The sequence below is a fragment of the Meles meles genome, chromosome 7 (assembly GCF_922984935.1).
Source record: "Meles meles chromosome 7, mMelMel3.1 paternal haplotype, whole genome shotgun sequence".
Lineage (NCBI taxonomy): Eukaryota > Metazoa > Chordata > Mammalia > Carnivora > Mustelidae > Meles > Meles meles.
Genome location: NC_060072.1, coordinates 150,153,234 through 150,178,481, shown reverse-complemented (window position 1 = coordinate 150,178,481; position 25,248 = coordinate 150,153,234). Strand labels below are relative to the sequence as shown.

General features: G+C 51.1%; 1 protein-coding gene across 7 annotated transcripts in view; it reads left to right on the top strand.

Annotated features, from left to right (window-relative positions):
• The window catches only part of ZMYND11 (zinc finger MYND-type containing 11), a 114,266-nt gene extending 98,514 nt beyond the window's left edge, over positions 1-15,752 (top strand). For all 7 annotated transcript variants that reach the window (XM_046013437.1, XM_046013439.1, XM_046013441.1 and 4 more), the window contains 7 exons: positions 1,221-1,298; positions 2,099-2,217; positions 6,470-6,677; positions 6,974-7,042; positions 7,633-7,905; positions 8,077-8,262; positions 13,561-15,752. In XM_046013437.1, the coding sequence (XP_045869393.1) occupies positions 1,221-1,298; positions 2,099-2,217; positions 6,470-6,677; positions 6,974-7,042; positions 7,633-7,905; positions 8,077-8,262; positions 13,561-13,683 (1,056 nt within the window). In that variant the 3' untranslated portion in view covers positions 13,684-15,752. The remainder of the gene's footprint in view (positions 1-1,220; positions 1,299-2,098; positions 2,218-6,469; positions 6,678-6,973; positions 7,043-7,632; positions 7,906-8,076; positions 8,263-13,560) is intronic.
• Positions 15,753-25,248: the final 9,496 nt, after the last annotated feature.

The window sequence follows — 25,248 nt, the reverse complement described above, 5'->3', positions numbered from 1 at the left end:
CGGGACTCCTGGGTCACAGGGCAGCTCTGTTTTTAGCTTTTTGGGGAGCCTCTGTGCTGTTCTCCACAGTGGCTACCAGCCTGCTCCCACCAGCGGTGCCCGAGGTCCCCCTTTCTCCGCGCCCTGTTTCCTTGGTGGTGGTTCTCGCCGTCGGACAGCTGTGAGTGGCAGCTCAGTGCAGCTCTGATCTGTATTTCCCCGATGACCGGTGACGTTGCGTCTCCTCATGTGTCTGTTGGCCATCTGCATGTCATTTTTGGAAAAATGTCTGTTTGAGTTCCTGTTCATTTTTAATTGAATTTTGTTTTGTTTTTTCTTTTTTTGGTTTTTAGGTGTGGTAGTTCTTTACATATTTTGGATATTAACCCCTTATTGGATAGATCACTTGCAGATATCTTCTCCCATTCATTAGGTTGCCTTTTCGTTTTGTTGACTGTTTCCTTCACTGTGCAGAAACGCTGCCTCTTTGAATGAAAGGTACATGTTTGAGTTCCGAGATAGATTTCATAGCAAAAGACCCAGACAACAAAGTTCATACAGTAAACTCTTGCACACAGTGTATTCAGTCAGTAAATGAAATATATATTAGGGAATGTCCTTTTGCTTTGATACACTCATGTGAAACCATACTAAATCTTGCAAAATTGTTTTAATTTATATGAAAACTTTTTTCTTGATTTCAAGTTTGGCCTTTGTTTTTTCTCTCGTTCAGCAAATATTTATTGAGTGTCTGCTCTGTGCTGTGCAGGGTTTTGGGACACACTGGTGGCCGAGGTACAGCTTCTGCTCACGGGGCTGTGCTCTGAGGACAAGCTCAGAAAAGGAACAGACAAAATACATTTCTTCCGGGGTGTGAAAGAGCGTTAGGAAGGCGACAGGGACTGGAGCAGAGGGTGGGACCGAGGCGGCGCTCGCACTGGGGGTGCCGGTCCCGGGGACTGACGGGGGCCAGCGGGGCCTGCGTGAGGACACAGCATGTCTCGCGAGTGCTGACCGGGGGGTGCGGGCCCCGGCTGGAGCGGAGGTCGGACATGCGGGTGGTGTGCATGGGAGAGTGGCCGCTGTCCCAGTGTTTACTGAAAAATGAAATGGTTCAACTTAGGAAGAAACTTCCAGCCTGACGATGCACATAAGACAATGTTTGTTAATGGACACGGACGTGTTACACCGTTGGATGTTCATGTTTCACGTGGGCTAAGATAGTTGCTTCTCTTTTCTAGCTGGACGAACTACAGCTCTGCAAGAACTGCTTCTATCTGTCAAATGCTCGTCCTGACAATTGGTTCTGCTACCCTTGTGTATGTGAGATTTTGTGATCTGTTTTTTACCTCTTCAGTGTGTGACGTACTGTTCTAAGGAAGTTATTTCCAGTTTGCTCAAGGATTACAGTCCTTCCTAGATATCGTTCTCTGTATATAGTGTATGCGGTTTTGATGATTACGAAACCTGAAACACAGGGTTAACAACTTGGCGTCATTATCCATGTCTGACTTTAAGATGAGGAACGTAAGAACAAACTCCACGTCCCTTCGTATGTAACAGGGCATTTCGCCCTTTCCCCTCATGCTCTCACAACAGGAATAAGGTTTGCGTGTGCTGGTGGCTGTGCTGTCCCCCGGGATGACGCGATTTCAGGAAGGGTGCAGGGGCAGCACCCAGGCCCTGGGTGCCCGTGGCTGCCTCTTGACCTCACTGGGCCTCCCAGGCCCGTGGGCGTCTCTCTGAGCTGGTGAGCCTGGACAGGGCCTTCCACTCCCCTTCATGACTGGCCCCAGGTGTTGGTGTGCCGGTCCCGGCAGTGAGGACAGGGCATTTGCCACGTTCCGCACATGCCTCGGCTGGCGGCGGGGACCGCTGCCCCTGCGTGCCGAAGCCCGTCTGTTCGGAGAGCTGAGTCTCCGTATCGCTGCTTCATGCAGGTTACAATTCTTTGGTATTTTTCTTGAAGGCAGAACCAATCTGAGAAAAACTTCTGTGTTTTTAGGAGTTAAAATAATTTCAAGATAGTGGGCTGTATACTAGATTGTCCATTATTAATGATGTGCTTCTCTCTAATACCTTAGAAATACCGTGACACAGTAAAACGTTTTATTTCCAGATACCTAATCATGAGCTCGTCTGGGCCAAGATGAAAGGCTTTGGATTCTGGCCCGCCAAAGTCCTGCAGAAGGAGGACAACCAGGTGGACGTCCGCTTCTTCGGTCACCATCACCAAAGGTGCGGATGGCCTGTGCTAGCACACTGACCGCCCAGTGACCCCGGGTGCCCACCAAGTGGGCCGTGGTGTTCGGAGGGCCCCTCTGTCAGAAACAGGCAGGAACTTACTCTAATTTGGAGAAACAAATTACACGTCACTTTTTTCCCCCGTTGTTATCCATTGTTTTTTCCTTTTGTTATGCATTGGTTTATTTTGGCTAATTGTCTTTCCTTTTTTCTTGAAAATTCAATAGGATACGTAAGTACAGGGGAAAAAAAGTTAATAAAACCAGGAAACCTATTACCCAGAACAGGAAATCACTAATGCTTTGTTCATTTTCACCTTCTGGGTTTGTTTGGGGGTTTTTTTGTTTTGTTGTTTGTTTTTTTGGGGTCTTGGTTTCTTTTGGGCTTGTGAAGGGAAATGCTAGCGGTTCGTGCCTGACATGGTGGGACAGGGGTGAGGCAGGGGTTTGGGAGGACTCTAGAGCATGGCTGCTCCGTGGTTCGGGATGACAGGACGTGGTCTCAGTCATCTTCCCCAGGCTCCGTTGAGAGCCACACACGGAGGTCAATGACTTGGGAGCCGGAGGCCGTGTGGACGCTGTGATTTATTCGAATTACACACGTGTCACTCCCAGACCGTGTTTCCAACCTCGACTTTCAGGCTCCTGTTGCAAGGGAAATGTGTACACCAAAGCCTGCGTGCTGGCATGTTGTCATGCGAGAACATGTCGTCCCCACAGTGAGAACTGTTTCTGTTCCTGTGAACTCGACTATGAAATCACGGCTGCTTCCTTCACTGTGATGTTAAGGCCGAAACACTTATCGGGGACAGAAGTGTTCTGAGTGACACTGTCTCGAGCGGGGCTGACCGGACACTGACCAGGGTTCGCAGCTCGCAGCCACCGGGAAGGCGCCACGTCCACGACGTGGTTGAAGGCCTTGGCGGGTCTGCAGGGCCGTCTGTGCCAGACCCGCAGGGAGGGTCTGTGCTGCTCTCACCACTGTGGGAAGCCACGCGGCAAGCGACAGCGTTCCTCTCCGTCGTTTTCATTTAATTTAAATAGAGGTTCAGTGGCAAGAATTTTTACTGGAATTTAAAAAATTAAAAAGAAATAAACGAACAAGCAAAAAAAAAAAAAAGTTTCGTGGCAAGAAACCTGCTATGGATTTCCGAATGCGTCATTCTGTCCCTTCACAGACATGCGCTGCACAGACCCTCTGGGCAGGAGACCCAAGTCATGCAGAGGGGATGTGTGAGCTGTGCTGGTTTCGTTGTTCTCTGGCCTCGCAGCCGGCGGCGCACGCAAGGAGGGATGCGGAGGACAGTGTCCGGCTCAGCTCCTGGCCTCCCAGTGCAGACACGTTGTCTGGTCACCCACAACGCGGGCTGCGATAAGACCCGTCTCAAAAGGGTCAGTGAAACCTCCGTATGCAGTCGCCCAAGCTTAGTGGGTCGTGCGCAGCAGGGGCGTCCTGAACGTCTGCGTTACCGCAGGAATCCATGTGACATCAGATACTGTTCGTGTAGAAAAACCAAGAATTCGGGTGTTTTGTAAAATGCTCAAACTGGTTAGTGCATCTTTTACAGTTTTTCATCCACGTTCAGACAGCCTTACGCTATCTTCAACCATGAAGGGTATTTTTCTGTCATTTTGTGTATTATGCAGATCATATTTTAAAAGAATACGTGAGCTGATCTGTGTGGGCTCTGAAGAGAGAATTACAACGTGACATTACGTTCCCAGACATTTTTTTCTCCTGAATTTCTTATTTCCTGGAAGATTTAATTGAAACAATTTTGGACTGATGGGGCTCTGAGGACTTTATTCCGGAAAATATAGTCGTCCAACAAGAGTGACGTTAGGGGTGCCACCCCCCCCCCCCCGGTCAGAAATTCACGTCTAACTTCTGACTCACCCAGACACTTGGCTGAGAGCAGCCAATCGGACAATGTACTCTGTGCGTTACGTGTGTTCCCTGTGGATCTCGTGTGAGGCCCTACAAGGGACAGACCCTGCCATCCACGGCTCAGCCCTTGAAGACCCACAACCTCACAGGAAATTCGGAATCCTTTTCCTTTTCTGCTCATGACTGGGTGCCCACCACGATCCTTAAATGATGAGGACGTACCTTAAAAGGTACCCCGTATCTTATTAGAAGACTCAATTTATCAAAAAATGAACCTGATGCAGTATTGATCACCAGTTCCATGAAGCCGCGTGTTTACACACCCAGAGGAGACGGCTGGTAAAGGCCTCGATCCGCAGGTTCTCGTTCGTGTCATTCTGACGGTGACCACTTTTAAGTGACCATCTCAGTGGTCCTGAGTACATTCGCACTCTCACCAGCGTCAGTGCTAATAAATACTTCTGCGAGCTTGTCCTGTCTGTCCTGGTGGGAGAGAAAATCTTACACAGATAAATGGTCTTGGACTCGTCCCTTCTGTGTCCTCAGTACAGGACGCACGGCCCCTCCCCAGACCCGGAGCAAGTCATCTTCCTGCGGGAGGGAAGGCTCTGTGGTGCTTCTGGGGTTTGCGAGGTTGCCGTCCCGAGGGAGGAGGAGCGGGCGAGGTCTGGGTGCGCCGGCAAGGCTGCCTCTGTGCTGCGGGTGCTGAGAGCCACGGGCAGGGGAAGCACGTGATTGCGAGCTCATTTGCCAACAGACCACCGCGCTGTCGGGGAGCAAGTAAGTTCAGAGCGTGGAGGACAGACAGATACGCAGATCCTGCCAAACCAGACTCTCTTCTGTTAGACTCACCGTACGTCGCAGGGCGTTTTTTGTAGCTCGCATCGCGTAACCCTCGGTCCTGTTCAGTAGCGGGACGTGCTGCTCCCAGTGACGGAGCGTCCGAGAGAACAGGAGTGCCCGTCCGAACCACACGGACACAGTTACGTCTCGTGTGAAGAGCAGATGTGAATCTATTTTGTTACGTCCAAGGGATGAACAGATGTGACTGAAGTTGAAAAAGTACCCAGATAGGTCACAGACGCACCCCAGGCCATCCCCACGGCCAGCAGCGGAAATCTCAGAAGCACGGCTTGTAGAAGGTGACCGTGCGCTACTGCCCGGTGCATGCTGCGCGCCCTGCCAGCGCTGCTGACCTCGAGAGTAAGGGCAGCTGCTCCCCACAAGCCCGGTCTCTTCCACTCCTCCTAGGAGAGCCGGGGGTCGCAGCTGTCGTCCGCTTCGGCAGGAGGCTAATGGAGCGCGTCCGTCAGGTGGGACGCCGCGGGTGGATACTTATAGACGCAGCCATGGCCGCTCCAGTCCCACGGGTCCAGCCGCCGGCCTGGGACGTCAGGACCACGTGTGGACACTGCAGAGCACGGGGCTTGTGCTGCGGCGCGGAAGTCTGCAGTCGTGGCTGAGGCCCACGTGCCGTGACTCCCTCGGTCTCCTGAGTCCTCAGGCCGGGGTCCCCCGTCGCTGTCGGCCAACAGTGGCAGCTGACTGCGTGCAGGGACGCAGAAGACACGAAGCACAGATCTGTGTGTTGGAGGTGCCGCTTGCAACGTGGACTGGAGGCTCCAGAGTCTTGTGCTCCTTGCGGCTGTCTGTCTCAGCGTGCCGTGCCTCTGCGGGGAGCGTCTCCCTGCTGTGGTGCGCGTGGCCCTTGGCCACGCACCGCATCGCACGTCGCTTCTCGCTGGGACACGGGCCCTGCCGGACAGAGGGTCCGCGGGTGCTGGTCCTGGCCCGTGGTAAGGGCTTCCCTCGCCCGTCTGCACGGCAGCTCTGTCCCCAGATGCGGCAGGATCACGTGCTCAGGACCCACTCGTCGTGCGGTGTGTCGTGGTGCCTTCATGGGCAGACGGGGAAGTGCGTCGCGGTGTGAGCGCCAGGGAAGCTGTGGCTGAGTTTCTAGCCTCTTCCCAGAACTGCGTATGGTTCTGTGTCCAGTAACTTTGGGTCAGCATTAGCGTCATCCAGAGATGCTATTCTCATACCTGAGTCCTTGGCCGCACGCTGCAGCGTTAGTGCTGATCTGCGAAGCGAATACGGAGGTGGTGGACGCAGCCCGTGGCGGGAGCCGAGCTCGACACCCTTGCGTCGTACGTGCGGTGCTTGCGGGCTCACGGCCTGGGCTCTTGTCTGTCCGAGCCGGCGCTGGGCACCTTCCGCACTGGGCGCGCGCCGTCCGCTCGGACAGCCGGTCCCCCCCCACCCCCCACGCCCGCGTGCCGCCGCCCCGGGGCCTGCTCTGCACAGGGGGAGCAGAGGGGCGTTCTGGAAGTTTCTAACCGTGCTGCGGTGCTCCCCGCAGGGCCTGGATCCCATCGGAGAACATCCAGGACATCACGGTGAACGTGCACCGGCTGCACGTGAAGCGCAGCGTGGGCTGGAAGCGGGCGTGCGACGAGCTGGAGCTGCACCAGCGCTTCCTCCGCGAGGGAAGGTTCTGGAAGTCCAAGAACGAGGACCGGGGCGAGGAGGAGGCCGAGTCCAGCATCTCGTCCACCAGTAACGAGCAGGTGGGGGTCCCCGCGGGCGGCGGCCTATCGATCGCGGGCATGAGTGCATGTTCGCGCTCCCCTCCTCGCGGTGCTCCTGCCGTACGCACGCCGGCCAGGCGCGACGTAGCCAGCGACCCGGCGGGTGCGGGAGTCGGCATCCCCTCCGGCCCTGGGAGCTCTGGGTGTGGGTGTGGGGGCCACGCGGTCGGAGGGAGCGGAGCGCGCACGGGAGACGGGCGCCTCACCTGCGGACCTGCGACCCGGGAGTCGTACCATCTGGGGTAACAGGCTCTGTCCCTCTTTGATGCTCACAGCTGAAAGTCACACAAGAACCGAGAGCAAAGAAGGGACGACGCAATCAAAGCGTGGAACCCAAGAAGGAAGTAAGTGGCCGCGTTGCAGCATCCGGGCGGCACGGCCCCAGAACACGCATCCCACGGCCCGGTGACGACCGTGCACCCCTGTGGCGATCACAGACACCGCTGTCAGGGAGCCTGTCCTCCGCCCGCCCGTGTCCCGGGTCGAGCACGTGCACAGCACAGGCTGCGTCCGCGCCGGCCCAGCCCTCCCTTACCTCGGCTTCAGAACCTGGGGGAGTCCAAGCTCAGACGCTTAGGATCACGTGTCTGTGATTCGGAATTCTGGGGTGTCTGTGAATGAACCTGGTCCCTGGCAGTGCCTCTGAGCTGGTAATGGCTTTATATCTTATAGGATATTTTTATTTAGTCTGAGCAGAAAAGACCGTAGTGTGTGTTTGCCACAAAGTTCTAAAGTTCCTGTTTGGAATTATCTTGGCTATTCATTGCTTAGAAGTTTTGGGGGTTTTCATTGGGTTAGCTGGGGTGAAGTGCAGTTTACCGTCCTGATGACAGGGCTGTGACGGTCCCTCCCCGCCGGGCTCGACCGACCGGGCTTGCTCTTGGACCGGCGGGCGGTGGCAGCCTGTCCCACGTGCACTGTCCTTGTTCTGCAGGAGCCGGAGCCGGAGACGGAAGCCGTGAGTTCCAGCCAGGAGATCCCCACGATGCCTCAGCCGATCGAAAAGGTGTCTGTGTCCACTCAGACCAAGAAGCTAAGTGCCTCCTCCCCGCGCACGCTGCACCGCGGCACGCAGACCAGCGGCGACGGCCTCTGCCCGAGCGTGTGCCACGACAAGTACACCAAGATCTTCAACGACTTCAAGGACCGCATGAAGTCCGACCACAAGCGGGAGACCGAGAGGGTCGTGCGGGAAGCTCTGGAGAAGGTAAAGCAGCCTTCGCGGGAGGCGGGAACCCTCTCCCGGGGGTCCTGGAGCCCTGCTCGCCAGAAGCCTGCGGGCCCCGGGCTCCGGGGAGCAGGGCGGGAGGACCACCGGCCCCGCAGACCCTGGCGTGGGCTCTTGGCGGGCGGGTCACGGGCTCCGCTCTCGTTCCAGCTGCGCTCCGAAATGGAAGAGGAGAAGCGCCAGGCGGTCAGCAAAGCGGTGGCCAACATGCAGGGCGAGATGGACAGAAAGTGCAAGCAGGTGAAGGAGAAGTGTAAGGAGGAGTTCGTGGAGGAGATCAAGAAGCTGGCGGCGCAGCACAAACAGCTCATCTCGCAGACCAAGAAGAAGCAGTGGGTAAGCGCCGCGTGGCCTCCAGTCGCGTCGTGAACGGGCCCCCGCGTGCGGATGCGCTGTGGGGAAGATGCGCTCAGACAGACCTTGTGCAGGCGGGGGTTCGTCCCAGAGTGAGACGGAAGGTCCGACCGTCGGCCGTGAGGAAGGTTCACGTCTTTACCGCGGGTCGTCTCCTCTGTGCGTCCACCGTACGGTGTTGACAGGATCACGCTGCTGCGGATAGCGGGTAGCGGGTAGCGGGTAGCGGCCGTCCGGACCTGCGCAGCGCGTCTGCCGGGTGGGACCTTGCCGTCCCTGCACGGCCCGTGCCCGACGTCTGGCTGGGACGTAGCCGTCCCTGCACGGCCCATGCCCTGACGTCTGCCGCTGACCCCTGCCGCTGACGGCCTACTCCTGACACGCTTAGTGCCCACGTCACGCCAGCGTGTGTTTGGTTTGACTGAATGACATTTACACACCAAGGTCTTGTCCCTCGACTTGATTTCTGACGGGGACATTCACTGGGTCCAACTCCTCTTAGAGCCTGACACATGGTTCCTTTCTCTTGGTGTCGTGTTTGTGACTCTTCCCCTAGACTGGGAGCTCTGAGCACACCCGTCCCCCCATCTCAGCTAACTGCTGGGGAAAACGTTTTGTTCCCCAAAACTCAGAATTTCGTTCCGTGGTGTTGATGAAGTACGGTAAGATGTCTCGTGATTGTTCACCAGATCCCGAGAAAGGGAAGTTCAGAACTTGTGGGAAAAGCAGATGAGTCGGAAACCGTGTGCTCGAGGTTGTCACCAGGACGCAGCCCAGCGCTGCGTCTGTAACTCTGTCCTCGTGCAAACACCAGAGAAAGCCGGAGAGTGGGCGCCAGACTTACAGGAAGAAATCCCCTGTGGGTTTACTAAAGAATCAAAGAAACGGGCAGAGGAGGCTGTGACAGGGCGGGAGCTGCCGGGGTGGTCGCTTCTCCACGCCATGAGGCCGCCCAGTGGCGCTGGCTTCCTTCCCCGGCGCTCACCGCCCTCCGCCCACCCGTGGCCGCGTGTCTGCTGCGCATCTCCCCCATCCGCCACCGCTCACGGACGCTTCGGCCGTGGGCTCTGGTGAACACGCCGCAGGGAATGTGGGGCCCCAGTATCGCTTCCGAGTCCTGATTCCGCAGACACCAGCCGTGGCATTGCTGGGTTATAGCACGGCTCCATTTTCAGCTTTCTGAGGACCCTGCACACTGTTGTCCAGAGCGGCCGCCCCAGCTCGCCTTCCCACCAGCCGTGCACGGGGGCTGCCCTTTGTCCCATCCTCGCCCGCATTCCTCATTTCCTGTGCTGCGGGTTTTAGCCGTTCCGACCGGTGTGCGTGACCCCTCGCCGTGCTGGTCGGTGAGGCTGAGCGTCCTTTCGTGATTCTGGAGGTCTGCTCCGGAGACAGAACCGCGCGGGCCCTTCGTACATTTGTAAAATCAGGTGTTTTTTTCTGTTGAATTGTAGGAATCGTTTACTGGGGCCGTGAACCACATGCGTCAGACGCAGGATTTGCAGATGTTTTGTCCCATTACGTGGGCTGCCTTTCCGTTTTATTACTTCCTTTCCTGTGCAGAAGCTGTTAGTTTGAGGTCGTCCCATTTGTATTTTTTTTTTTTTGCTTTTGTTCCTTTTGCTTTTGGTGTCAAACCCAGAAAATCATTGCCAAGACCAATGTCAAGGAATTTTCTGCCTATTTTCTTCTAGAAGTTTTTGCTCTCAGGTCTTACATTCCACTGAGTTCATTTAGTCCATTTTGAGTTAGCTGGTGTTTGGGCTACAAAAGGGTTTCCGTCCGTCGCATGAGGCTGTCCGGTTTTCCCACTGCCACTTACTGAAGAGCCTGCCGTTTCCACACTGTGTTGTTGGCCCCGTTGTAAATTAGCTGACCGTGTCGATGCGGATTTGCTTCTGGGCTCTGCTCTGTTCCCTTCCTCTGTGTGTCTGTCTTCATGCCAGTCAGTAGCAAACTGCTTTCGATTTCCCCGTTTTTGATGAGGAATTTGACGCTTACGAGATTACACGGAGTAACTAAGAACACTGTGTTCATCCTGTCGTTTCCAGCATAAACTATTGTTATAATCACATCTTAGGACAGAAAGTTCACAGGTTGACAGATGCCGGAAAACGGACGTTAAGATGAGCTACAGCTGAGACACGGTGGGATGGTTACCCTGGAGACGGGTCCGCGTAAGAACCTGTCAGGGTCCTTGACAGAGGAGGGTGCTGCTGAGGGCTACAGATGAGGAAACGAAGGCAGAAGTTAAACAACTTGGCTCAAACTCACATGAGTCATTAGCACACACCCAAGATTCAAACTCGGGACTTATTTCAGCTGTTTCTGACTTCACTGAAATTATAGTAAGATTGCAGGAAATCTTTTTTCTTTGGTGGCCTGTGCCTTCGGTCACATCTAAGAAACCATGGACCAATCCAGTGTCTCGAAGCTTCTGGCCTACGTCTCTTCCAGCGTTTTACCGTTTGGGCCCCACGGCGCGGTCTTTGATCCGTTTTGCATTCATCGGTGTGTGCGCTCTTGGGTTGGGTCCGGCCGCCCCCCCCGGCCCCCGCCTGCGGACGTGCAGTTTCCCAGCTCAGTCTGGGGAAGACGCTGTGGGTTCCCCGTCGAGGGCTCTCGGCGGCGGCGTCAGCGCTCCTTCCGCTGTCTCGTGAGGGTTTCTTTCTGGGCTGTCTGTCCGCCTCCCCTCGTCTGTGCCGACAGCACGCGGTTTGGTTACTGCAGTTTTGTGCGGTGGGTTTGAAGGAGGACGCGTGAGTCCTCCCGGTTCTTCTTCGGGGTCATTTTGGCTCTTTGGGTCGGTGGAGAGTCCACACGACTTTCGGGATGGGTTCTCTGCATCTGAAAGAAGTGTCGTGGCGCCTCTGATAGGGAGGGCGTGCGGATGCGTGGATGGCGTCGGTCCCGTTGACCTTGTAGCAATGGACGTCCTCTGGCCCACGAAGGCGGGCCGGGTCTCCATTTGTCCGTGTCTGGAGTTCGTTTCAGCGGTGTCTGGTGGTGGCCGGTGTGCAGGCTTCCCCCTCCGTGGTCAGGTTCATTCCTACGTGTTTTATTCTTTGCTCAATACAAGTGGCAAAAGTGGGTTCTTGCCTTGTTCCTGATTTTAGAGGAAAAACTTCCAGGTTTCCACTGAGTGTGATGTTTGCTCCGGGTTCTTCATACGCGGCACTTTCCTTCTATTCCTCTTTCGTTGAGTGGTTTTTATCACGAAGGGTGTGCTGCCTTCTGTCGGACGCTTTGTCTGCATCAGCTGAGATGATCATGTGAGTTTTTTCCTTGTTAGTATACACGGACGGATTTTCATACTTGGGTCACTCTTGTGTACAGGACTACGGGGTACACGGTTCTGGAGTAGAGTCCTTTTCCTGGGCTGCTAAGTGCTGTTTGCTCATACTTTGTGGAGGATTCTGTCCCGCTGAGCTGCAGTTTTTGTTCCCGTAGTATCTTTGTGTGGCGGGTTATGCCGGACTCACGGGATGAGGCGTTTCCTATACTAGAGCGTTGGGGGAAAGTTTGGGAAGGATTGCTGTTAGTCCTTGTTCAACTAGATGCTGGAGCGTACCAGAGTAACCAGCAAGTCCAGGGCTCTTTCTATTGAGATTTTTATTAGTCATTCAGTATGCTTAAATTTCTTTGAGTTAGTCTTGGTAAGTTTTATTTTTCTGGGAGTTTGTCCGTTATCTAGTTTCTTCAGTGTTCTAGTATGGAATAGTTAATGGTACTTTCTTAAACTCCTTCGGATTTCTGTAGAGTCAGTCGTAAGGTCCCCACTTTCATTTCTGTTGTTAGTAATTGGAGTCCATTCAGCTCAAAGATCGAGAAGATCAGTAACACTGACAAAACGCCAACATCGGATTCCCCAGGTTCTCTCTCGGCTTCGTCTCTGCCGGAATCTGTAGTGTTTCTCCTCGCAGCGCGGAGGTGCTGGGTGCTGTCCACGGCTCCCCGGAGCCTTTCTTACAGGGCAGGTCACAGGGTCCCTCAGCTTTGGGATATCTGGGAATTTCAGAATTTATCCGTCACGTTTCGAAGGACAGTTCTGCTGAATCTAGGATTCTGCATCGACGGTACCTGCCTTCTGCTTCCGGAGTTTCTGAGGACAAGCTGGTGGTGACATACTGATGACCTTCTGTGCATGACCGTTTCCCTTGCAGGCTTCCAGGATTTCTGTTAACCTGGGCTTTCGGGAGTGGGGAGATAATGTGTCCAGATGTGTCATTGACTGACGGGGAATGGCTTATGTTCACATCTGTCAGACGGAGAGGGTACAGCCATTATCTCCTCACGCAGTCTCTACCCTGTCCTCTGTCCTGTGACAGTCCCAGGACAAATGTCTGGGTACAGTGGACAGTGTCCCGCAGTCCCTCAGGTTCTGCTCACTTTTCTTCTGTCCTGTCTTCTGCTCAGATTTGCTTGTACAGAGCCAGTGTTTCAGTCGATGGACTTGTGCGCTCCCGATTTTCTTTCGTTTCTTTTTAATGGAATTTCCACTTTGTTCACACGTCATTAACTTTCTCCACATCCCTCTCTAGTTCTTTGAGCGTCTTTAAAACCACTATGAACGGTCTTTAATACGCTCTGCTGTTGGGCCCTTCTCAGGGACAGTTTTTTCTTTGTTACTATTTCATTTTCTTGTGAGGCTGAACACTGGACATTTGAATCGGATTGTGTGGTAACCCTAGAACTCGTTTTCAACCCCCTTTTCGGGTTTGCCCATTTTTGTCGTAGGCTGTGCTGAGACTCAGTGTGGCGCACACACCGAGGACTCGTCAGGTCTTTCCGGAGCCGCCGCTTCCGTGCCGCTGGCCGAGCGTGTGCACAGCGGCCCCGTGCAGCGGGCGGTGCGAGGCACTTGCTCCTGTGCCAAGAGCCAAATGGACCCAAATTCAGAATTTACTGTCCCCAACTTCCCTGGGAGTTGGAAGCCTTTAGTCGGCTCCAGTTCTCCAAAATCGTTCCCAGAGACAGATTCTAGCGACGGAGTTGCCCACGCGGGGCGGGTGCTTACCGCCCCGTCGTCTTTCCGGAACCCTCTCTAGATGTGTTCGCTGCGGGCAGTGAGCAGGAGAGGTGAGACGGTCGTGGGCCAGGGATGCCCACACTTGCCGGGGACGGACCGAACACCGCGGCCTCCCCGTCGCCTGCCGTCTGGCCCGCTGCGCACCACACACAGGTCTCCTCGTGGGTCGGGCCGGAGGTTGAGCCCCGCCGATGCGTGCGGGCGGCGCTTCCGAGGCCGGTCTAACCAGGGCCCTGCTTTCTCCCCTGCAGTGCTACAACTGTGAGGAGGAGGCCATGTACCACTGCTGCTGGAACACGTCCTACTGCTCCATCAAGTGCCAGCAGGAGCACTGGCACGCGGAGCACAAGCGCACCTGTCGCCGGAAAAGATGAAGGCGGGCCCGGCCGCCGGCGCGCCTCTCCTCAGACACAGCAGTTTTCGTTTCCGAGAAGCCAAAATTGTTTAGAATTTGCTTCCCATTTTGCACCAGCCTTTAAACACTTTTCGTGAAGAAATTTTGCACAGTAGTTTAAATCTTTTGTTAATGCTCCTCCGGAGTTTTTCAGGGGGTACAAGTAACATCAGTGGAGGGTATTATTTTAAATAAATTTTAATTGAGAATTTGTTGCATTTTCAGCAAATTTTAAAACATTTTTAGGTTTTACAGAGATTTTAACCTTTAAACAACAGATCTTTAAAAAACCACAGGTGACCACGTGCGAGTTTAACACAGACACATTTACAATAGATCTGAATGTAAGAACGACAGAACTGTTTCAGAAATAAAACATACTACCTTGACGTGGAATTTATTTCTTAACCTTGTTGAGCTGGTTTTGTTCAGCTTGGTTTACTGTCTAAGGCACTGTCTGCGGGTCGTGCCAGTGGCAGGTTGAATTTAGGGGACAGGGTTGACAGGGCAGGTGCTGGTCCTGCGGATTTTTCCTTAAATATTTCCCAGTTGTGTTTTCCATGATTTCTTTTCAATATATAACTTTTATAACAAATTATTAGCTTTGATCTTGTAGTTTAAAATTGCAGGGAACCGGGGTAATCTTTTACTGAGCTGGGTCTTAGAGAAATGAATATTTAAATTTTAAAGTTTGCACATTTCATCGTTGTCCTAACATGAGTGCTTGTAACAAGATAAACAAAAAATAAAAAGCCAAAAACTACCTTTCTCCACCCACGGAGTTACAGATGAGGCATACAAATTTCTTCAGCGCTTCCCTTCCCGCTCCAGGTATCATCTGGTTGCCTGTTACCTGGTGTCACCGTGTACACTGTAAATTAATACTGAAGGGAAGAAAGCACTTACGTTCCACGGAGGCCGTTATGTTTGTGGTCGTGGGTCGTGCCCGCGAATGAACTCCATCACTGTACACAGAGTGAAGAATGATGCATGTTAATTTTCTTGTATTAAAGATGCCGTGATTTGTAAAAAGTCTGTATTTTGCGGAATGTCTGGATTAAGAAGCATTACCAATAGGAATGGATCGATAGTTGAATAAGGATTTTTTTATACATAGATATATAAAATTCAGCCAGGAAAACTTAAATTACTTTTTTTAAAAAGAAAAATCTCACCGTTTGTTTTTTCAACGACGGATATTAGACCAAGTCAAATTCCCATTTATCATTTAGTTATTTTTAAAGGTTAGAGAAATAATTTGTAAATATTTATTTAGTGCTTTGGTATTTATTAAAGCAATCACACACCACGGAAGTGAAAGAATCAGGAGGAAAGCCTTTGGAAAAGTTTTCTCCGGGTTTGCCAGGGTCACTCTAAAGATGGCGAAGTGTCTTCTGTGAAATCACCCTCCATCGGGCCTGATGCTGGCCGGGTGCCGGCGCAAGTCGGTCGACAGGCTGCTGCCCGGCGGCACCTGGGCGTCTCGTCCGCCCATCGCTGTGTGACTGTTGGCGTCGCCGGGGGCCGTGGTCTGACTGACACCTTGTAACCGAGAACGCTTACTTCTCTGATTGTTTTTCAAGTTTTAAAACTTCGATCCACCCTATGAGAGCAAGTTATTGTGGAAATATTTTCGGTGTAAAATCATTCCAGAGTGTGTACTATTTCACTGATAGCTGCATGAAAGTAAGATTCCTGTTCCTTTGGCTTTTTTGTCTCCGTTGACTCGGTTGCACATTTCCAAGTTACTACAGTGTGAAAACTGTGTGTTAAAAAAAAAAACAAAATTAAAAAAAAGATTGTGGCCTGGTTTTGTAAAAGTTTTAGGTAAAATTACAACTGATTGTTTTAGGAATCATTAAAAAATTTTCTGCGAATCATAAAGCTGTATCAAGGTGTTGAGCTTAGCCACTACGCACATTGTAATTACTCATTGTGGCTGTCCAGTTCTACGATGCATCCTGGCATTTTGTAAGCTGCTCTGACTAGCAATATATAGATTCATTTAATGTGTTAACATTGGTTAATAAATGTATTTAAAAAAACTGACTTTAATAAATTGGTTTGCTGGCGGGGAATGGGTGAGACCAGCAAACACGGCCGGGCCCTGCGGCGACCCCGTGCTGTAGCTTGCGCGGGCGACGGGCTCTCCCTGGAGGCAGGGTCTCCATCGCTCACTTAAACATTTGAGCTTTCATCAGTCCTGAAAAACACAGAAAGTACTTTCGTTGTTTCTTGAAAAATTTAGGTCTGACTTCAAAACCCATTTTCTTACCTCTTATGCTAGGCTGAACACGGACCACATCTTGTATCAAATCCGTCCCGTGACACCGATGTCTGCAAAGGCGGGCGTCACCCTCCCGATCATCAGGCAGTGCATGGCTTAGCCCTCGTCCGTGCCTCGGCACATGGTCTCGACTTTGGACGTCAGGACCACAGGGGAGCTCGCTGGAACACTGCTGGGCCCACACCCAGCACTGCCCTGCTCAGCACTTCCCAAGTGTTGGCGACACGGCCATTCTTTCACGAAAAGCCACCTATGTTCACAAAATAAGGTGCATGAGATTTTAGTATTTTACAGATTCCTCCGGCCCATCTACAGGCTACCCACACCCTAGAAGGGTCCAGGTCCCTCGAGGTCCCTTGGGTGTAAAATCATTCCAGAGTATGTACTAAAATCCTTGATCTATGGGATTGGGCAGGGAGGCAAAGGGGGTCTTGTGACTGTGACTTAAGTCAGACCTTCTCAGACTCGTGCCTGCGGATCACTTGGGAATACAACTAAAATGACCTCTGAGCTGGGTGTCTGGGTCGGAGGAGCTGATGCTCGGCCATTTCTCAGTCTTCCGGGTGACGTGGACACCGCTGGCCAGTGGTCACGGCAGCGCTATAGGGTGCTGGAGGGTAAACCGCGCTAAACACAAGATGCTGTCCGAAGAGACCCTCCGTGTGGGCACGCAGTGATTTTAAATTAACTAGTGGCCGTGTTAGAAGGAGCAGGTGACAACGTGATACGTCTTAATCTAATGTGTCCAGGATATTTCAGTATTTAGTATCAGTTAATGAGTATTTATCATGCTTGTTTGCACTAAGTCTTCAAAATCCAGTTTCAGGCTTTCAGCCATCTCCATGTGGACCGGCACGTTTCCTTCACGTGTGGCTGGCGACTGTCTCGAAGACCTTTGTCTGAGCAGTGACGCTGCGTCCCCACCTTTCCGATGGTAGTGCTCAGCACACCCACGGATGCGCGAGCGCCTGCTTGACACCTGGCAGCTGACAAGAAAGCCATCTGTTCCTGCCAGAGTTTGAGCTGAGGGGAGGCTCCTGTCTGTCTAAGGTCTGAGGTGTAGAGCGGGACATTTCAGTCGGGCAGCCCTGGCCAGGGATCCCGAGGCCTACGGCCTGCTTCGACAGAGCAGAAACCTGGATCCAGTCCAACGTCTTCCTCTCCCACCAGAGGGAAAGCAGCGGCCCCGGCTGCCCAGAGTGGAGAACCGCGTTGCCAGCATCAGCCCCGTGAGGGCTGTGAGTGGCTTCGTGTAAGTCTTGCAACGACAACAGGCCCTGTCTTCCGGGAACAGGGCCGAGTGTCACTGGAGGCGCAGGAAGGACGCCGAGGGAGTTCGGAAGACAGAGGCCGGGGATCCAGTCACGAGCAGGATAGACATTTCCTGTCCCCGTATGGCTGATGATCTAGTGAGGGCATCGGCTATGTCCCACATCTGCTTGTAGACCAGACGCTCGTGAGTGAGGAAGAATACCAGATGACGGGTACGGAGAGAGCACAGAATGTAGAAGGGAGAAGAACGAGGGAAGGCCAACAAGTCTGATCTGCAGGCTGAACTCTGAAAGCTGAGCAGGAGGCAGCCAGCGAGAAAGGCGTCCCAGAAGACCCAGGACTGCTTTGGGGGTGACTTCTCTCTCCTTCTTACTTTTACGGTGCATATGACTTAATCAGGAAGTTAGGAAAAAAACTCTGCTGAAGAGGTCTACAGGGTGAAGGGTCATGGAAAGTAAGGGATCCGCCGTGGTTTAGGAAGCCGAAGGACCAGAGGGGGGGGCCGCCCACGGCGCCAGAGACCAGCGAAGGTGACTACAGCGGCGGGGCAGGTGCGAGATGGTCGGAGAACACCGCTCGAGAGGTTTATTCATGAACGGGGGAAAGAGAAACATGAGGGATGTTCCATTCAGGACAAGAGCACACCTGACTGCTGTCAACCTCGCGGAGGCCAAGATGGTCCCCATCGAATCCGACTGCTATCCAGCAACCAGAGTGCCCGTCTGCGTGCTGTGGGGTCGAGCAGCAAGTGCCCAGGACCCAGAAGAGGCCGGTCGCCCTGTGCGTTATGCAACAGGCAGACACGCCTCCCCGTGGGCTGTGCAGCCAAGAACCAGCGCCGTCCCTGCTCGCCACATTCCCCAAAACACCCGGAGACTGTTGGCCTGTGCAGATACCCACAGAAAACAGAGACCCCACAGAAATCCGGGAACCCTGAAAGCGCTTTGGTTCTCTGCTTTGCACGCGCAAGGGAAGACTGCGCAGGGCAGATGGCGGCTGCAGTGACCTCTTGCAGCAAGGCGGCCAGGAGACCGCTCAGGAGGTCCCCCAGCAGGACCTCCGGGGCTGGCAGGAGGAGGAATGGAGGACAGACGCGGAGACAGTACCGGAGGCCGGCGAGCAAAGTTCCTGACGACAGTGCTCAGGAAGGGGTCCACCAGCAGCCTCCGGGAGCCCCACCCCCGGCAGCCTCTGCACCAGGTCAGGACACCCCCCGTGCCCCGGAGCAGAACCCACACAACCCCGGCTCAGCAGCTGCTCCTTTGCTTCTGGTGCAGTGGGCAGAGCAGGCTCTGAGATCAGAAAAGAGCCAGGATCAGGGACAAGAGAGAAACCACAAACATGGCACTACCTTTGGGAAGACAGGAGAGAGGTTTCCAGCAGCCAGTCAGCCAAATTTTAAGAACCACAGAAGACGTAAGCTTAAGAATTCTGCCGCGGGAGGGGCGCCTGGGTGGCTCAGTGGGTTAAGCCGCTGCCTTCGGCTCAGGTCATGATCTCAGGGTCCTGGGATCGAGTCCCGCATTGGGCTCTCTGCTTGGCGGGGAACCTGCTTCCCTCTCTCTGCCTGCCTCTCTGCCTACTTGTGATCTCTCTCTGTCAAATAAATAAATAGAATCTTTAAAAAAAAAAAAAAAGAATTCTGCCACGGGGAACAAGAAGGCTGAAAGAGGCTCCCATCCAATGGCAGAGATGAGCCAGTTCGTAAGAGCCGCAGCTAGAATACTGAAGGCGACTGGTGAAGGAGGCGTCGTCTTCTTTGAATGCAAGAGCAACAGTGCAAAAAATACAAGGAATGTGAAAATACAAGTCCAAAATAAGATATCTACCAAAGAGATAAAAATCACCAAAAAAGAACCAAGTAGAAACTGTGAAACTGAAAACTGCCCACGAAGCGAGATGGGCAAATAGCGCTCGTCTCCAGCAGCGTGAACGGAAGAATGAATCCGGGCCAGGGATGCCCAACCCAGTCAGTGCAGAACAAAACAATGAAGACTGAAGAAAACCCACGTGCACTCTGGGATCCAGTCAGAAGAACAATCAGAAGTGGGTTCTAGAAGAAGGGAGAAAGGGGCAGGAAACTTATTTGAAGTTCTGATGGCAGACAACTCCCCAAGCCAGGGAGACCCTGGACATCCAAGTTCATGAGAGTAATAGACCACCCTAATACCTCCTTGCAAAAAGGGCATTTTTAGGACACATTATAATGCAACTGTCAAAAATGTAACATAAAGAAAGAATTCTAAAAGCAGCTAAGGGGGACAAAAAAGATTATCACCCAGAAAGGAACCGTTCGTAGGTGCTCAGTGGACATCTCAGCAGAAACCCTATAGGCCAGAAAGGAGAGAGTGAGATGAGGTGTTGAAAGAAAACCTGCTGGCCTAGAATTCTGTCTGGCGAAGTCACCCTTCAGATCTGAAAGAGAAACAAAGGTCCTCCTGAGCAAAGCAGAGGGCGTTCGTCCCCTCCAAGAAACGCTGAAAGGATTTCTTCGCGCTGAAGTGAAAAGACACAACTTACGACATAAAAATATAAGAAAATACCCAGTCAGACCTAAAATGCAACCTCTAATTCTGTAATAGGTGCTGTGTTAGCAAGTTACAATAAAAGGCAAAGGAGGGGAATACGAAAACTAATTGGAATCACTGTAATTTGTTACTGAATCCACAGCACGGCAAGAGGCAGTGACAGGAATCCACAGGGAGAGTAACATGTGACGCTTTTGTACCGATCGCAGTGGCAGCAGCCGAAAGCGGACTGCTTTCTCCAGGAGAAGCCTCACGGGAGCCTCCGGCTACCACAAAGCAAGACCTGACAGATGCTCAAAGGTAAAGAAGAGGAAACAGGAGAAAACCACAAATTCACAAAGGGAGGCAAAGCCGGTGAAAAAGAAACCGTGGAAAAGCGGAGCAGCCGAAGACAGTGAGACGCCCCCGGGGCCTCACGGACGGACAGCCACTCTGAACGCGAACAGACGGAACAGACCAGCCAAAAACGACGAAGCGGCCGCATGGATCAAGCACAAGACCTAACCACGTGTGCCCTGAGAAAACCGACTTCAGGTTGGAAGGCTCACGTGGGCTCAAAGTGAAGGGATGGAAAGTGACACGAAGAAAGCAGGGTTAGGTACGCTTTCATCACACGAAAGGGACCTTGGGCAAAAAAATGGTAACAATAGACAATGAAGCTACAACATCCTTTCCCGATTAAAACTCTTCAGTGCAGGGATAGAGGGAACGTTCCTCAATATCATAAAAACCATCTATGAAAAGCCAACAGAGATGATCGTTCTCAATGGGGAAAGCTGCAAGCTTTTCCCTTAAGATCGGGAACACGAGAGGGATGCCCACTGTCACGGTTATTGTTCAACATAGGACTAGAAGTCCTGCCTCAGCAATCAGACAACTAAAAGAAATAAAATGCATCCGAATCGGCAAAGAAGTCAAACTGTCTCTTCACAGATGACAGGATACTTTACATGGAAACCCAAAAGACTCCACTCCCAAATTACTAGAACTCATAGAGCAATTCAGTAATGCGGCATGATACAAAATCAGTGCACAGAAATCTGCTGGTTTTCTATACACTAACAATGCCACTGTAGAAAGAGAAATTAGGGAATCAATCCCATTTACAACAGCACCAAAAACCATAAGATACCCAGTAATCAACCCAACCAAAGAGGTAAAAGATCTGTACTCTAGAAACCACAGAACACGTACGAAAGAAATAAAAGAAAACACAAAAAGATAGAAAAACAGGGACGCCTGGGGGGCTCAGTGGGTTAAGCTTCTGCCTTTGGCTCAGGTCATGACCCCGGGGTCCTGGGATCGAGCCCCCGTTGGGTCCCCTGCTCGGCTGTGACCCTGCCTCTCCCTCTGCTCCCCACTCGCTCTTGGTCGCTGTCACTCTCCCTGTCTCTTTCTCTCTAATAATCTTTTTTTAAAAAAGGATGGAGGGGGGTCAAGATGGCGGGGAAGTAGGAGGAGGCACCATTTCAACCTGTACCCTAAAGTGAGCTGATTACCTACCAAAGGACTCTGACCACCCATGAAATCAGCCTGAGATCAGAAATATACACATCTGGATCTCTACAGGAGCAGAAGACGCCAGTGGCAGGTAAAGCCGACTGGGAGCGTCGGACTGATATCGGAAGATAAACAAAAGGGGGAGGGAGCCACCAGAGGTGACCGATTGGAAAGTAACACCCCAATACGAGAGTTCCCTGCGTCTGGGGACCAGCATTAATTTGGAGTCTGGTTGAAAGCACTCAAAAAACAAAGAGCAAAGGATCGTGGGGGGAAATAGTGGGAACCTGGGCGGTTAGGGTCAGGGACCTAAGTCCCCGGACCCAGGACAGCCTCCCCTGGCGCTGAGCCAGAGAGAGTGCGGCGGAGAAATCAGGTCTCCGTCCCCGAGCCGCCAGTGCACCTGAACGCCAGTGCACCCAAGAACGAGTGGGGTCTGGCTCCTGTGAGGGGCTGGGAGCCTGGCCAGACGGCAATCCTGAAACGCGCACGTCCCACACCCTCCCTTGGGATAGGTGCTCATAGGCGCTAGCCTGGAGCTCTGGCATCTGGAAAAACCAGACATTCCCAGCCCAGGACAGCGGGAAAGTCTCAGTGTGCGATCTCTGCTCGGAACCTCTCTGGCGGTCTGGAGCTGCCTAGACAGCCACCGCGGCCCTGGTTTTGGGTACAACGAGGAGCTCCTGCATCCCCAGGGACAGTGACTCAGAACCGACTCTGCCAGCAGCTTTTGCAAAACAGTCTGAGGCATCTCTCTGAGAGGGAGGTCGGGGTGCAGTTTGCTCTCCTCTAAACCTCCAAAAACCATCAAAAGCTGTCAAGGCGAGAGAAAGCAGATGAAAGAACATAAAACCCCCAGAGAACAAAAGCCTGAAAAAAACAGTTTCCTGAAAAAAAAAGAGCTCACCCCCTTGAGGGGAGCGGGAGGACCTAACTCAGGGAACATCATTGTCTGAAAACCCACGTGGCAGGCCCCTCCCCCAGAAAACCAACCAGGAAGGAAGAAAAAAAAAAAAAAGACTACAAGAGAACAATCACCACTACTTCATAAATACAACTTTTATTTTTAACTCTTTACCAATATTCTGGTTCTTTTTTTTTATACATACAGATAATTTTTTAACCTATTTACCACCACACTGAGATGTCCAGTACATCAAAGTCTTTAATAACCTTCTAACCTGAACGTTTTGATACATACACCTGTGTTTTTCTTTTGCTTTTCTATTTTTTTTAAAGATTTTATTTATTTATTCAACAGAGAGAGATCACAAGTAGATAGAGAGGCAGACAGAGAGAGAGGGAAGCAGGCTCCCCGCTGAGCAGAGAGCCCGATGCGGGACTCGATCCCAGGACCCTGAGATCATGACCTGAGCCGAAGGCAGCGGCTTAATCCACTGAGCCACCCAGGCGCCCGCTTTTCTATTTTTTTAATACTTTTTTAATTTTAACTTAGTTTAGTCTAGTTTATTCTTTTTTAATTTTTATTTTCTACTATTCATATAGAGTTAAACTTCAAGGTATTCCCCTTTCCCCAATCAATGCTACCCCTATAGGCAAACCAGTTTCTAATCCCCCTGTAACTTAGGAAAGTTGAGTCCCTTAATGAAAACATCAAGATACCTTCAGGAAGAATCAAAATAACCTTCCTCACCCACACTGAGAATTTATAACCACTCTCCCAATTTTTCCTTCTGTCAGTGTTTCTGTGAATTTGTGTTTGTCCTGATAATATATCAGTCTTATACTTGGGGTTCTTTCTGATGAGGTTCTTCCCTTTTTTTTGCATATATATATATATATTTTATTCTCTTGTCATATACTTTTATGTCTTTTTGTTTGTCTGTTTTTGTTTGTATACTTCATAAATCTTACCTTGTGGCCCATTTGGGCTGAGCCTTCTCTTTTATCTTCCCTTTTTTTCCTATCTCTCTCTCTCTCTTTTTCCTTTTTTTCTTTCCCCTTTTTTTTCTTTCTTCTTCTCTTTTTCTTTTTCTTTTCTTTTTTCTCTCATTTGGGTGGGGAATCCTGATTGCACAGAAACGTTCCAGGGTGCACATTGACTGCACCACAATCGATAAGTCCAGCTGCATCTGTTCAGTCATCTCTTTCCAAAATGACTAGGAGGAGGAATACCCAACAGAAGAAAAATACAGAGGATGGGCCTTCTGCAACAGAGCTAATGGCTCAGACTAACAATTATCCAGGCAATAGCTAGATTGGAGAAAGCCATGGATGACCAAACAGTATTGATTAGGGCAGAACTGAAAGCCACCAGGGATGATGTTCACAATGTTAGGGCAGAACTGAAAAGCCACCAGGGATGATGTTCAAAATGCTCTCAATGAGTTCCAATCTAATCTAAATTCTCTAAAAGCTAGGGTAACTGAGACAGAAGATAGAATTAGTGATCTGGAGGACAAACAGATAGAGAGAAAGGATCAGGAGGAAGCCTGGAACAAACAGCTCAGAAGCCACGAAAACAGAATCAGGGAAATAAATGATGCCATGAAACATTGCAACATCAGAATTACTGGAATCCCTGAAGGGGAGGAAAAAGAAAGAAGTCTAGAAGATATAGTGGAAGAAGTTGTCTATGAAAATTTTCCCAATCTCACGAATGGAAACAACGTTCATGTACTAGAGGCAGAGAGATTTCCTCCCAAGATTTTAAATTCTCGAAAGTCCTCACGACACCTTATAGTTAGAATGAGGAATTATGTTTCAAGAGAGACCCTCTTAAAAGCAGCTAGGACAAAGAAGCTCCTTACGTACAGAGGAAAGCCCATTAGAATAACGTCAGACCTTTCCACAGAGACCTGGCAAGCCAGGAAGGGCTAGCAAAATATATTCAGAGTACTAAATGAGAAGAACATGCAACCAAGAATACTCTATCCAGCAAGACTGACATTTAAAATGGATGGAGAGATAAAGAGTTTCCAAGACCGGCAAGGCTTAAAAGACTATGCAACCACCAAGCCGACTTGGTGGTGTCATAGCCTGACACTGCAGGAAATATTAAGGGGGGTCCTATAAAAGAGAAAAAAATCCTAAGAATATCATTGAACAGAAATATAGAAACAATCTACAGATAGAAAGACTTCAAAGGCAACACGATGTCAATAAAAACCTATCTCTCAATAATCACTCTCAATGTGAGAGTGAGAATGGCCTAAATGCGCCCATAAAATGACACAGGGTTGCAGATTGGATAAAACGACAGGACCCATCCATATGTTGTCTACAAGAGACCCATTTTGAACCTAAGGATACACCCAGACTGAAAGTGAAGGGATGGAGAAGCATCTTTCATGCCAATGGGCCTCAAAAGTAGGCCGGAGTAGCGACTCTCATATCAGATAAATTAGATTTTAAACTAAAGACTGTAGTCAGAGATACAGAAGGACACTACATAATTCTTAAAGGGACTATCCGCCAAGATGATCTAACAATTGTGAATATCTATGCCCCCAATATGGGAGCACCCAATTACATAAGTAAACTATTAATCAAGATAAAGAGTCATATTGATATGAATACAATAATAGTAGGAGATCTTAATACGCCTCTCTCAGAAATAGACAGATCATCGAAGCAGAAAATTAATAAAGAAATAAGAGCATTGAATAAAACATTGGACCAGATGGACCTCATCAACGTATACAGAACATTCCACCCTAAAACAATAGAATACTCATTTTTCTCAAGTGCACATGGAACCTTCTCCAGAATAGACCATATACTGGGTCACAAAGCAGGACTCAACCGATACCAAAAGACAGACATTATTCCCTGCATATTCTCAGATCACAATGCTTTGAAACTGGAACTCAATCACAAGGAAAAGTTCAGAAGGAACTCAAACACCTGGAAGCTAAAGACCACCTTGCTTAAGAATGCTTGGATCAACCAGGAGATCAAAGATGAACTTAAACAATTCATGGAAACCAATGAGAAT